General features: G+C 39.6%; 1 protein-coding gene across 9 annotated transcripts in view; it reads left to right on the top strand.

Moving 5' to 3' along the window:
- Positions 1-14994, top strand: part of PAX7 (paired box 7) — a 321139-nt gene that overhangs the window by 241860 nt on the left and 64285 nt on the right. The window contains exon 8 of one of the 9 annotated variants that reach the window (XM_085898753.1): positions 4355-5628. The exons of the other annotated variants lie outside the window; for them this stretch is intronic. Coding sequence (XP_085754879.1) covers positions 4355-4498 — 144 coding nt within the window. The 3' untranslated portion in view covers positions 4499-5628. Of the gene's footprint in view, positions 1-4354; positions 5629-14994 lie in introns of those variants that run through there. 9 annotated transcript variants of the gene reach the window in all.

Raw genomic sequence — 14994 nt, 5'->3', positions numbered from 1 at the left:
AATATAACAATTGTCAATAAGTTAATTTGTTTTGTGTTGAGAATTCGAGTTAGTTGGGGAAATTGACATTTTTTCAACCCACACATCATATTATATTGTAACAGATAATGCACATCCCATTCCTGAGAGTGATGAGGGTTGGGTTGGGTTGGGTTGGGTTGGGTTGGGTTGGGGTGAATGGTCAATAATTAAATTATTGTTGCATGTGTACAAGAGTGTCCTTACGATAATTCACAGACTGGTGTTTGTGTGTTTGTTAGATTTCGTAAGTATATTGATCACTTCTGTCCTCTGTTTGTGTGTTTGTTACTTACGAAATCTAAAGATTTCGTAAGTATATTGATCAGTTCCATTCTGTTTGTTTGTAGGCACAATAACTCGAGAACGGAAGAAGCTACCAATGTCAAATTACACCAGGTGATTCAGGAGGGTGATGGCTCGCGCTGATTAGATTTTGGTCAAAATCGGTCAAAGCTCAAGGTCACAGAGAGGTCAAACATTCGATTTTTGATGGTTTGGTACAGAGTCATCGTAGAAACTTCTGGTTTGCGTCACTACCTTCTCCAGAGACAGCTTTTATTAGACAAGGTCAGAGGTCAAGTTGACAATTTCATAAGTACCAGTCTATGACTGCTTGTTACTTACGAAATCTAAAGATTTCATAAGTACATTGATGACTTCCGTCCTCTGTTTGTGTGTGCGTTTGTGTGTTTGTGTGTTTGTTTGTAGGCACAATAACTCGAGAACGGAAGAAGTTACCAATGTCAAATTACACCAGGTGATTCAGGAGGGTGATAGCTAGCGCTGATTAGATTTTGGTCAAAGGTCAAGGTCACAGTGAGGTCAAACATCCAAAAAAGTTATAACTTGAGAACGGAAGACGCTACCAATGTCAAATTACACCACGTGATTCAGGAGGGTGATGGCTAGTGCTGATTCGATTTTGGTCAAAATCGGTCAAAGGTCAAGGTCACAGTGAGGTCAAACATCCAAAACATTCGATTTTTGATGGTTTGGTACAGAATCATCGTAGAAACTTCTGGTTTGCGTCGCTACCTTCTCTTGAGACAGCTTTTATTAGATAAGGTCAGAGGTCAAGTTGACGATTTCGTAAGTACCAGTCTATGACTGCTTGTTTGTTACTCAAGAAATCTAAAGATTTCATAAGTATATTAATGACTTCCGTTTCTGTTTGTTACTTACGAAATCTAAAGATTTCATAAGTATATTGATGACTTCAGTCATCTGTTTGTGTATTTGTTTGTGTGTGTGTTTGTTTGTTTTTAGGCACGATAACTTGAGAACGGAAGAAGCTACCATTGTCAAATTGCACCACGTGATTCAGGAGGGTGATGTCTAGTGCTGATTAGATTTGGGCCAAAATCGGTCAAAGGTCAAGGTCACAGAGAGGTCAAACATTCGATTTTTGATGGTTTGGTACAGAGTCATCGTAGAAACTTCTGGTTTGCGTCGTTACCTTCTCCAGAGACAGCTTTTATTAGACAAGGTCAGAGGTGAAGTTGACAATTTCGAAAGTACCAGTCGATGACTGCTTATTTGTTACTTACGAAATCTAAAGATTTCTTAAGTATATTGATGCCTTCCGTTTCTGTTTGTTTGTTTGTTTGTTTGTAAGCACGATAACTCGAGAACGAAAGAAGCTACCAATGTCAAATTACACCACGTCATTCAGGAGGGTGATGGCTAGTGGTGATTCGATTTTGGTCAAAATCGGTCAAAGGTCAAGGTTAGGTCAAATATTCGATTTTTGATGGTTTGGTACAGATAACTCGAGAACGGAAGAAGCTACCAATGTCAAATTACACCACGTGATTCAGGAGGCTGATGGCTAGTGCTGATTCGATTTTGGTCAAAATCGGTCAAAGGTTAAGGTCACAGTGAGGTCAAACATCCAAAAAATGATAACTCGAGAACTGAAGAAGCTTCCAATGTCAAATTACACCACGTGATTCAGGAGGCTGATGGCTAGTGCTGATTACATTTTGGTCAAAATCGATCAAAGGTCAAGGTGAGGTCAAATATTCGATTTTTGATGGTTTGGTACAGATAACTTGAGAACGGAAGAAGCTACCAATGTCAAATCACACCACGTGATTCAGGAGGGTGATGGCTCGTGCTGATTAGATTTTGGTCAAAATCGGTCAAAGTTCAAGGTCACAGTGAGGTCAAACATAATTCCGTAAATTCACGTGGAGAAATGGAGTATTTTTGCTTCGCTCGACGTTACGAGTTCATTTTAACTTCGATTTTAATTTTGTCTTCGGTTTTTGTGATCGCTTCGGACGCTTAAAACTCGGTTGTAGAAATTCTGGTAAAAATCGGATGTTTTGGAGACGTTTTAAGATTGTATAAAAAATATTTCACTCGACGCGTCACGGGTCGTCCCATGATGCAGTGCGCTCGAGCAGACGCGTCGTTGAGTTATGTTAACGTATAATTGCGTGGAGAAATGGAGATTTTTGCTTCGGTCGACGTTACGATTTTTGATGGTTTGATACAGAATCATCGTAGAAACTTCTGGTTTGCATCGCTACCTTCTCGAGAGACAGCTTTTATTAGACAAGGTCAGAGGTCAAGTTGACGATTTCGTAAGTACCAGTCTATGACTGCTTGTTTGTTTGTAGACACGATAACTCGAGAACGGAAGAAGCTACCAATGTCAAATTACACCACGTGATTCAGGAGGGTGATGGCTGGTGCTGATTAGATTTTGGTCAAAATCAGTCAAAGGTCAAGGTCACAGTGAGGTAAAATATTCGATTTTTGATGGTTTGGTACAGATAACTCGAGAACGGAAGAAGCTACCAACGTCAAATTACACCACGTGATTCAGGAGGGTGATGGCTGGTGCTGATTAGATTTTGGTCAAAATCAGTCAAAGGTCAAGGTCACAGTGAGGTCAAACATCCAAAACATTCGATTTTTGATGGTTTGGTACAGAATCATCGTAGAAACTTCTGGTTTGCGTCGCTACCTTCTCAAGAGACAGCTTTTATTCGACAAGGTCAGAGGTCAAGTTGATGATTTCGTAAGTACCAGTCTATGACTGCTTGTTTGTTTGTTTGTGTGGTTGTTTGTGTGTGTGTGTGTGTGTGTGTGTGTGTGTGTGTGTGTGTGTGTGTGTGTGTGTGTGTGTGTGTGTGTGTGTGTGTGTGTGTGTGTGTGTGTGTGTGTGTGTTTGTGGGCACGATAACTCGAGGATGGATGAAGCTACCAATGTCAAATTACACCAAGTGATTCAGGAGGGTGATGGCTCGCGCTGATTAGATTTTGGTCAAAATCGGTCATAGGTCAAGGTCACAGTGAGGTCAAACATTCAATTTTTGATGGTTTGGTGTAGAATTATCGTAGAAACTTCTGGTTTGCGTCGCTACCTTCTCAAGAGACAGCTTTTATTAGACAAGGTCAGTGGTCAAGTTGACGATTTCGTAAGTACCAGTCTATGACTGCTTGTTATCTTGCTAAAACAAAGTTTTTGCAAGATATGTTAGTCAGCTTGTATGTTTTTTTTTGTTTGTTTTTTTTGTTTGTTTGTCTGTAATCACGTATAAAAAATTCTGCAGAGCACAGTTATCATTGGAAGTTTTTGTAACTTTGCATATCAGAGGCCTATAGAGGTCCCGTTCAGCACACAAAATTTTGAAGGTCAAGGTCAAAGGTCAAGGTCACTTTGTCGCAAATCAGGGGAGTCGATGAAACCCTTCTTTTTTGAGTAATTTTGAACGGATAGTGTTCAAACTGCATGGGAATATTGTTCATGGTCTGGCGCTCAGCTGATTAATTTTTGGTGGCGATTGGCCTTGACCTTCATGTGTTTTTTTTTTGTTTTTTGTTTTTGTCTGTAATCACGTAGAAATCACTCTGCAGAGCACAGTTATTATTGGAAATTTTTGTAACTTCGCATATCAGAGGCCTATAGAGGTCGCTTTCAGCGCATAAAATTTTGAAGGTCAAGGTCAAAGGTCAAGGTCACTTTGTCGCAAATCAGGAGAATCGACGAAACCCTTATTTTTTAAGTAATTTTAATCTCATCGTCTCCAAACTTTATGGGAATGTCGTATATGGTCTGTCGCTCAGCTCATTAATTTTTGGTGGTGATTGGCCTTGACCTTCATGGTTTGCACCTAAGATCAAACATATTTGCCCCCAAGGTCAAATTTTCAAGTTTTAGGAACCATATCTTGTCATACCTCAAATTGAACACCTCGATGAGTGCTTTCTAGATATTTCAAGCTTGAGACATTATGACGTCATTTGGTGACGTTATGAGGCAAACACATATTTTTCATGGTTACTCTGTAGAACGATTCTCATCGGAATCTCTCGTTGGCAGATATTCCTCAAGGAGTCGCTCCTGGTGGATAGCAGCTCTGTTCACCTCAGTGTGACCTTGAAGAAGTCACATGTGGTCACCTTTTGGCAAGATACGGATCACCCTGCGGGTGACATTGGTTTATTTGTTACTTACGAAATCTAAAGATTTCGTAAGTATATTGATGCCTTCCGTTTCTGTTTGTTTGTTTGTTTGTAGGCACGAAAACACGAGAACCGAAGAAGCTACCAATGTCAAATCACACCACGTGATTCAGGAGGGTGATGGCTCGTGCTGATTAGATTTTGGTCAAAATCGGTCAAAGTTCAAGGTCACAGTGAGGTCAAACATAATTCCGTAAATTCACGTGGAGAAATGGAGTATTTTTGCTTCGCTCGACGTTACGAGTTCATTTTAACTTCGATTTTAATTTTGTCTTCGGTTTTTGCGATCGCTTCGGACGCTTAAAACTCGGTTGTAGAAATTCGGGTAAAAATCTGATGTTTTGGAGACGTTTTAAGATTGTATAAAAAATATTTCACTCGACGAGTCACGGGTCGTCCCATGATGCAGTACGCTCGAGCAGACGCGTCGTTGAGTTACGTTAAGGTATAATTGCGTGGAGAAATAGAGATTTTTGCTTCGGTCGACGTTACGATTTTTGATGGTTTGATACAGAATCATCGTAGAAACTTCTGGTTTGCGTTGCTACCTTCTCGAGAGACAGCTTTTATTAGACAAGGTCAGAGGTCAAGTTGACGATTTTGTAAGTACCAGTCTATGACTGCTTTGTTTGTTTGTTTGTTTGTAAGTTTGTAGGCACGATAACTCGAGAACGGAAGAAGCTACCAATGTCAAATTAAACCACGTGATTCAGGAGGGTGATGGCTAGCGCTGATTAGATTTTGGTCAAAATCGGTTAAAGGTCAAGGTCACAGTGAGGTCAAACATCCAAAACATGATAACTCGAGAAAAGTTACCACAGGTATTGTTGATGGAGCATGAGTTTGGAAGATTGAGGTAAGTTCAGCGGAATTTGTGTGTCAATTCGTCGAGTTATGGCTGTTTTAAAAATTTCAGTGTTGGCGCCCATGGCCCAGAACGCCTTGCCTAGTTGTCGGCCGTGTTGTGTTTTCGATAAAGATGGTGTTTAAAAGTCATTTTTCATCCCAATAAAGCTTATCGTCGCATGCCTGACTTGCTAAGGCGTCGGTTGGTGTAAAGATTGTTTGTGGATGGCCGAATATTACGGTTTTATGACTTTGATAAAATAATATTAAATAATTACGAAAATTCCTGTGGAGAAATGGAGTATTTTTGCTTCGGTCGACGTTATGAGTTCGTTTTAACTTCGATTTTATTTTTGTCTTTGGTTTTTGCGATCGCTTCGGACGCTTTACACTCGGTTGTCAAAATTCTGGTAAAAATTGGATGTTTTGGAGACGTTTTAAGATTGTATAAAAATATTTCACCCGCCGCGTCACGGCTCGTCACAATGGCGCAGCGCGCTCGAGCAGACGCGTCATTGAGTCACGTAAAGGTTTTGCGTGTGCGCGCTGACGTCATCGCGCTTGCCCCGGCATCCTTTGGAGTTGGGGGGGGGGGCGTCGAGTGTGACCTTAACGTTACGTTAATCCACGGTAACTCGAGAACGGAAGAAGCTGCCAATGTCAAATTACACCACGTGATACAGGAGGGTGATGGCTAGCGCTGATTAGATTTTGGTCAAAATCGGTCAAAGGTCAAGGTCACAGTGAGGTCAAACATTCGATATTTGATGGTTTGATGCAGAATCATCATAGAAACTTCTGGTTTGCGTCGCTACCTTCTCAAGAGACAGCTTTTATTCGACAAGGTCAGAGATCAAGTTGACGATTTCGTAAGTACCAGTCTATGACTGCTTGTTTGTTTGTTTGTTTGTCGTGCAACTCTTCCTGCAGTTCTGGGCTGATTACATCCAGACTTGTTGCATAGGATCAGCATGACCCCAATTAATGTATAGGGGTGTTTTTGTCTTTGCCGGTGGTCTTGGGGGAGGGGAGGGGGTGAATGCAAATTTTCTAGGTGAATGTGTATCATGTAGCCCTGCCTCCAGGTGGGGGAAGATATTACAAGTCTCCTCCATTTACAGTACAGTATTCCTGTCCCCACTTTTTCCAGTGAGGTGTTTTGAATGATAAGCAGTGGGTATGTTTTTGGTTCATACACGTAACCTGGGGTTTTTTTTGTGTCCACAAAGCTGTCAGATGCCTATACACCGCCCAAATAAAGGTATGCATCAGAAGAATGTGTTCCATGCTTGGAAGAAGATCGTCCGTAGTGCGGGTACTCTGTTTGTGTAGATAATCAGTATTGAATAGATTGCATATATCATTGTATAAACAATGGCATTGCACTAGCCAGGCTTAACAACACCAAAAGAGGAAGAAGTCAGACTATAAATAAGAGCAGCAAACTAAAATAAAATTGTGATTATCATGGAGTCCAGCTGAATTCCAAATGGAGGGATGTAACAGGAAAAAAATGGCTGCCCCATCATCTATGTACAAAATGACATGCTGAAAAGCGACTATCGAGTGAAGCCATAGCCTTTAAAAGCCATCCTTTTTATTCGCAAACGATTTAATAATTAACAACAATAAAAAAGCCACCAAAATACATCACTAAAGTACCAAACCGAGAGATCACCAAATTGTTCATCTGCCGACTTGTTGATAAATGTCAGATAGCCGAGCACAATAAAGGCTGAAGCAATTGATGATTCCAATGGAAGGAAGTGGTATTGCACCCAGACCATAACAAAATTTATTTAAAAATAATACAACCACAATCTGAAGAACACCATTTATGCATGCACAGAGTGAGAAACTCCCCCCAAAAAAACTCACTGTATGCCGTAAAACCCTCTGTCTACCGTAAAGTCTCTGTCATGGATTGCAAGGCCTCGTGGATCGTAAGGCATAATAAGATCCGTAATTTGGGATGGAAAAGGGTCCAGAACGGTCTGCTGATGCTTTCATTGAGATTCACAGGGGGTCATACCGATTATTGAAAAGAGCATTCTAAATATTCACCTTTCCATATACCGTATGCGTACTATTGTTAAAGCAAATCATGCAGTACCTCCTCCTTATGTAAATATATGTGATCATGTGACCCGTTTATAAGGCATCTATTTATTACATTACATAGGGAAGGAAAGGAGGAAATTGGAAATGCCAACATTAAGAAAAGGAACAGAAGGGAATGGAATAGGAATGGAGGTATCTTTTTTTGTGTGTACATATAAGTAGAAAGTTAATTGAGGAAAAGAAGAGAATGTAGGAGAAGGAAAGGAACTCGGTGGAGTTTGGAAGAGAAGGGGAATAAGATTAGGAGTATATAGGAGTGTGGGGATAGAATAGAAGGTAAGGAGCAGAGAAAGGAGAGAGGGTAAAAAAAAATTCTGCCATGTTGGAATACAAAATAAATAGATGACTCCAAAAGTGAAGGACAACAGGGTCGCAGGATGTCTGAGTGGAGACAAGGGATGGGAAATTAAGGGAAATAGAGAAAGGACTTGCATGAGGTATATCGTTGAGGGGGTTGGAGGTCGGGGTGTTCCCCGTGTAAATGCCACTCAAAATAATTTTCTGGATGATGACGTCATTGACATCCAGATCAGGAAAAAGAGTTGAGGAGGTCATAAAAAAATTGAAAACATGTCGAGATAATCCCCAAAAAAACAACCAAAAAGCGAGGAAGGAATGACAATATAAGGATATATATATATATATATATATATATATATATATATATATATATATATATATATATATATATATATATATATATATACATATATTGCTGGACTGTTGCGAAAGACTGTGACGCAACCCGTTCGTTCAAGTTGTGTAAGTGGAGCACACAGCACACTCAGTCCCCATTACTTTTTAGATGGACCTCATATATATATATATATATATATATATATATATATATATATATATATATATATATATATATATATATATATATATATATATATATATATATATATATATATATATATATATATATATATATGGCTACAATTGTCACATTATTGTGGGGTCAGTTGGAGAAAGTTTTTGGCCAGTCTTTTACAAACCAGGTATGTAATTCAGGTAGCCTGATGTTCAACTGATATTTGGATTCAAAGAGGGTGCTGTTGATAAGTTGACAACCCTTCACAAAAGACACCAAGGGATCTTTAACGTCTATCAACAACCAAGGCTGGCAGATGTGTCCTCCATTTTAATGTCATTCAGATGGCCGGTGCACACATCTATACATCACCCTGCATGCAAAACACCCCGATGACAGTCTACAGTGGGTTAAGATTCGAACCCAGGTTAGACAGCTCAAAGCCAAGTGTGTGCTTATCTGCTATCCTGATAGCCATAATTGTGGGGGCATGTTTGTGTGCGCGCGCGCGCGCGCACACACACACACACACACACACACACACACACACACACACACACACACACACACACAGACACACACACACACACACACACACACACACACACACACACACACACACACACACACACACACACACACACACACACGAACTGCCAAATTGGTGCATTATCTTCTTTTACGCCCTCTCACTGTCCTCACGAATTATGTCGTTTGGTCCCACCTCTCTGATCTCTCAGTTTTCCTGGGAGGTGGGGGAGGGGCAATACACAATTGCTTTTTTCATAATGTCATTTGGCCCAACAGGTAATAGCAATAAGCTATATCTGAATTTGTTTATTCATAATTATATACTGTCATTTCCAAAACGCTGACACACTCAAGACTTTCTGTTCACACACAAGATGGTGGGTGGGTATCTGTTCCCAATTGAAGCGCATTAAGCATGCGTGAGAGTTTGATGTTATCGAAGCATTACATAATTGATTTTTTGTGGACAGCACAGAACAGCATAGCATACATGGAGGAGTCAAAAAAGCATTTTTATTATCCCCCTCCACAATCATGAAGGATTGGTCCTGCACCAGATGAACTCGGCACAGGTGTTAGTCATTTTCGATGTAGCTTCCAGCCAATGTCACAGATTCTTCCTAATGCTCTGTTCGCTCAAAGCAAATGGCCTTCTATTAAAAGTTTATTACTTGAGTTTACTGATCACTCTGTCTCGTCCTGTCAAACCGTTTTCAGTGAACATCCCAGTGAAGTAAAGTGGATGCAAAAGTGAATACCCTCTCTTTCGGCGAGGGTAACTATTAATTCGTATATATATCAAACGAACAGATTTGTTAAATGTTGTGTGATTGTAAATTGATGATCCGATTTTACAACTGATTATGATTCTATAAATTTGTTCTCCATGTATGATATCAGCGAACAAATCGAAGCTATCGAAGGCATTATTTATTATTTGACTGTTAACTGAGAGAACGCTTTGTCAATGACAGCAACATTGTATTGTGGGATCAATGAAAAATCATTGATGATCATTGAACATGTTGATGCTTTTTTTTTCTTTACCTGATATCAAGGTCATCTGCATCAAAAAAAGAATTAAAAGAAAAACTCGATGAACTTCGATCGCATTTTAGATGATAAAAATGTGATTCCTAAGCACCATGCCATCACAAAATACAGTGCCCTTGATGTTTTTATTCCGTTCTTGGTTACAACCGCTGCAATGTCACATGTCTTTATGTTACAAGATGAGTTGTTTGCGATGTGAGAAAGACCTTTGAGCTAGGAATTCTTAAATATCGTACGAACTTGAGATTGTACGTTCTACAGGGTGGAATGTTCCATCGTCTTGCATGGGAACGGAGTGATCGCCAATGATCCATTGCACATCCTGCGGTCCAACACGCGACTATGCTTCGTATATAGATCACGCTCTCGAATCGTTTTCAGTTATCTCATGTGATTTTGGCCTGGTATGGCTGATAATAATATGTTTTGACACTTTTTTTTGACTCGAGGAAAACGACTGCATGAGTGCCGCCACAGACCTCATGACGGTGAGGCAGCGGGTTTGCCTGAAGACCTCCGCTCAACCATATGCTCCGCGTTGGGCACTGCTCATCCATATGGATGAGGAGTTCGGGCCTGTCGCCGTCGCCAGCTGTGTGCGGCCTTTTCTTATTTAAACGTTCGCCCCGCCGAGCGCCGACTCGGGCTCCAGCTGAGCGCTATTTCACTCTCGATTTGCATCCAATTATTCTTATGAGGTCGCCCCATTAGCGAGTGTCACAACCGATTTGCAGTGACACACGTGCTTTTTCCAGCTTTTGCCTAACGTGACCCCCAACCTACCCCTCCCCCCATCTTCCTTCACCATCAGTTAATTTGTTCCGTTTCGAAGATTCCTTCTCACATCCTATGCAGTCCCTACACTCCCCCTGCCTCCTCCACCTTTTTTTCTCTCCACCCATCAAAGCTCTCATATAATCCCCCATTCCAAAAATATAAAAGCAAATGCAAAAATGTTTCCCAGCAGATGAAAAAGGTGAACACATCACTAGGACCCTGACATGAAAGGCAAAACGAGTTGTGCGTACGGGTGCCGTTTGCAATGCGTAATGCACATTTTCCCATTGCCTTATGGTGCACCTTCCTTTTTCGATTTAGCCTGTAATGAGAGTATTAACCTTTTGTTCATCCGAAATGCCTTTGAAATCGGCGTGGGTAGGCTGACCTACTCGCGTTTCATCATCATATAAAGTGCGATGCGCTGTTTTCGAGATGATGATTCCAGCAAGACTGTGGAAGCTTAATAAGCATATATATGACATTTTCCCATTTCCATCCGACTGTTTGAGCGTTGGAAAACAATCTCCTTACAATTTGCCGGTAACAGATGTGTTGCCTTTACACGTGTAGGCTCGCATGCAGGGTCAAAGCATTTTTCACATACTTTTCCTTCTAAAGTTTTGCTGCAGCTGCGGGTCGTTTCATACTTTCTTAAGTGTAGACAAAGTGAACGATAAGGATGATTTGGACAATAATGAGGATAAGGATGATGTGGACACTTTTGATGTAATAGTGCCACCGTGTATTTGGCTGGCTATATATATATATATATATATATATATATATATATATATATATATATATATATATATATATATATATATATATATATATATATATATATATATATATATATATCCACACATATATACGTGTGTGAATGTATTGCATGTTTGTATATGTGTGTACACACACACACACACACACACACACACACACACACACACACACACACACACACACACACACACACACACACACACACACACACACACACACACACACACACACACACACACACACACACACACACACACACACACGTCATATGTGACAAAAATGATCACTTTGCGTTTTACATCACCAAAAATTTAGTGCATTCCAGCAAGGCAAAATATGGTTATAAGTATGTCCCAAAAATAATTTTCAGGTGTCATGTATCCCAGAAAAAAAAAAATCATCACTATGTGTAAATTTAACATTTTGTAACAAAACTCTACAGTATGGTCCAGAAAGGCCAAACGTAGTAACAGTACATCCCAATTTTTTTTCCAGTGTGCAATGTGTTGCAGAAGAAAGTATCATTTTGTGGAAATATCACCACCATAAACTCATCAAAGGCCAAGATGAGCACATGAGTGCCGATGTTAGTAAGCAGAATAAGGACTATATGAACAACATGGATGATACGAACCATTAGATAATGCATTCAAAAAGGACAGATTATCAAAAAAATTTCAAAAGGAACACTTAACTCAAGACACGCAAAATAAAGTATATGCAGACATGTGTATATATATATATATATATATATATATATATATATATATATATATATATATATATATATATATATATATATATATATATATATATATATATATATATATACACATATATATGTATATTTATTTTTGTTCGGATTTTGTACCTGTATGTTGAAAAAAAACAAAAAAAAAAAACCTGGACGTTTTCTCTTTGGTAGAACTTCTTTAAACGTCCCTCATTTTACCATGACATGCATCACAGTCATAATAGGGATCACAATATGACGTTTATAATTTGTATCACTAACTTAAAATCGGTTTGTAATATAGGATGGGCATATGAAAAGGTCACGCCTGAGTTACAACATAAAAAATAAATTTAAACAACAACTCTTTCTTTTTCCCCAACATTTATTTTCTCCAATAGTACTTGGACTTTTCTACAAACAAAAATGTTTATATTTTTGTAGTTCGTGTTGAAATCGATCATTCACCGTTATTCCTCTTTTCGAGTTAAATGCAAGACGGGAAACTTTTCACACGACTTTCTTTTTGTCCCAAAGGTACAGCACTGGTGGTTTAATTTAACTTTTTGCTTTTGAAAGGGGTTGGATAAAGCAGGATAGCTAGCTAGGAGACAGTGCACTTGCCTTTTGAGTTTTCTTGTCTGGGTTCAATTCCCGGACTCACTATATAGACCGTCCTTTTGAGGTGCCCAGCTAAACCAGGTGCCCAGTCCACTATCATTTGCTGGTGAATGCTAAAGATACCGCCATGACTTTCGAAAATAAAATGCCATTGTGTAAAAAATCAATGAAAAAAATGCAGGCATCGCTGCACCCCAGTGATGATGCAACCAGCATGAAAAATTAGCAACTGAATGCCAGTGGATGTGTTTGATAGAATAATTTTTCAAGGACATCACCCACTTGAATTCCAGAATATTCCTTCCCCGACCGCTGTGCCTGGTTTTCTTTTAAAACCGAACGAAAACAGAATGTTGTGATTAAATGGTGACACATTCTCCCCCAGGGCTCAGCGTCTCTGTAAATGGTTTGTCCAGTTCCATCGACAATGTTTTACCCTTTGCAGATGTCCGTCTTCTAACTATTTAGCTCAAACAGTTCGTTGTCAGAGACGGAAAAACCTGGTTCGTTCAAATTCAGAAAGTTTGCTTTTCTTTGACACCTGTTTAGTATGAAATCGTGTTTTCCATTTCTGATAGGATTTTATTTTAAATGTTTACTACTGGTCAAAGAACATTAATTATGCAATGCAATTTTATTGTGGTCCGGAATTAAATTAGAGTAAGAAGTGCGTGTGCTTTTTTGGATCAGGGGTGTCGTTATTGTGTTGGAGAAAGTTAATCCAAAAAATAATGAATAAATAAACATTCTCGGACTCGGACATGTTCAGCTTGGCTCGATCAGAGGAAACCCTTGATTTTTCTTTTTTGACGAATGATACAAACCATGAGAAATCTCTCCAAGTGGAGATGATAACTCGCATATGTATACCATCTGAAGGTAGACGCTGCATGAAGTGCAATCAACATTAGGTGAGCATTTGCTTGGTGCTCTTTTTTTGCTTAGCCTACATTGATCAAAGGCTCATGGAGGAGCTTGTGTACAGACATCATATGCAGGACAGAGATATTAGTGGGCATCAATGTATTTTCCATGAATTACAAGGAGATTAGGATACAATGGAAAAGCACACACCATATATAGGATTCGAACTTGGGTTCAAACCTGCCAGGGGTTTGGATGAGAACCCTAAACAAGGCAATTTAAAACAAAATTTTAATCTCAATTGGCAGAAGGCTTATAACTGTGGTGGACTCCATCTGAATAGGCATTGGGCTTGTATCCTATTCTGTGAGAATTTATTTTATTCAGAGTCAGCACAACATCTCTCACGCCACATAATTAAGGATCATAAATTAGCAACGCCGAATATTAATTACACAAATATTATTAATTGCTCGCGGAGGATTTCTCGGTGTGTGTGGCAATTGCAGAACATCGATTCTTGTCAAGTGGAAATAATAGATCATGCCTGAAAACTCAACAACGGTAGATAGAGTAGTTGGTCCGTGGGAAGAATAAATAAACTGGAAAGATAATTAGAACAGCACTTAGTAGAGCGTATACCTCCGCCAGGCAAAACAGTTTATGTTTTGAATCCCACCGATAGGTCATATCTGCATCCAGACCTTAACCAAATCTAATCGGCTTGTTCTCGTTACCTTCTCAATTCATCCATCAAGTTTTGTCAAAACCCATCCTTAACTTTTTGAGATATTGTGCTATATATCGTTTTTGGCACTGTCTCTTAATGGTGAAGAATCACTTTTAAAAATTTTAGTTTCGGATCCAGATCCGGATCCTAAACATAACTGAATCAATCTGTCCTTGTCACAGACCTAACCTGTCCAACCTGAACCTACTTGCTATTGCATGGACATAGTCGGACGGCTGCCATACGTAACTGCCAACAGCCATAATGACAAGTGGCCTGTCGCGTCACTTCTCGTTAGTGTTCAGGGAATGGCCTTGGATGTCGAGAGTCTCTGTGCTTTTATCACTTGTAATTATCTCGCCTGGGATAATTATTCTAGCAGACTGATTGCCGTGGAGTCTCCCCCCCCCCTCCTTTCTCCCCGATGTTGTCACGTCACGCCGAGTGAATCCTAAATGTTTGCCTTAGCGCTTAACAGCATAAACTCTGGTAGGTGTACATAGCACTTCATTCTTTCGGCAAGGGAATCTGCCCGATGATAAATGTTCATCTTTGTGATGTACATGTAGACCCTTGCAGGAATCTCCCATGATATTTCATGACATTTGACATAAAAAATCTGAT

Source organism: Eptatretus burgeri, chromosome 10 (genome assembly GCF_056783735.1).
Source record: "Eptatretus burgeri isolate ZD-2024b chromosome 10, Ebu_testis_v1, whole genome shotgun sequence".
Lineage (NCBI taxonomy): Eukaryota > Metazoa > Chordata > Myxini > Myxiniformes > Myxinidae > Eptatretus > Eptatretus burgeri.
Note: the sequence above shows the minus strand (reverse complement) of the source record. Positions and strands in the feature narration are given on the sequence as shown.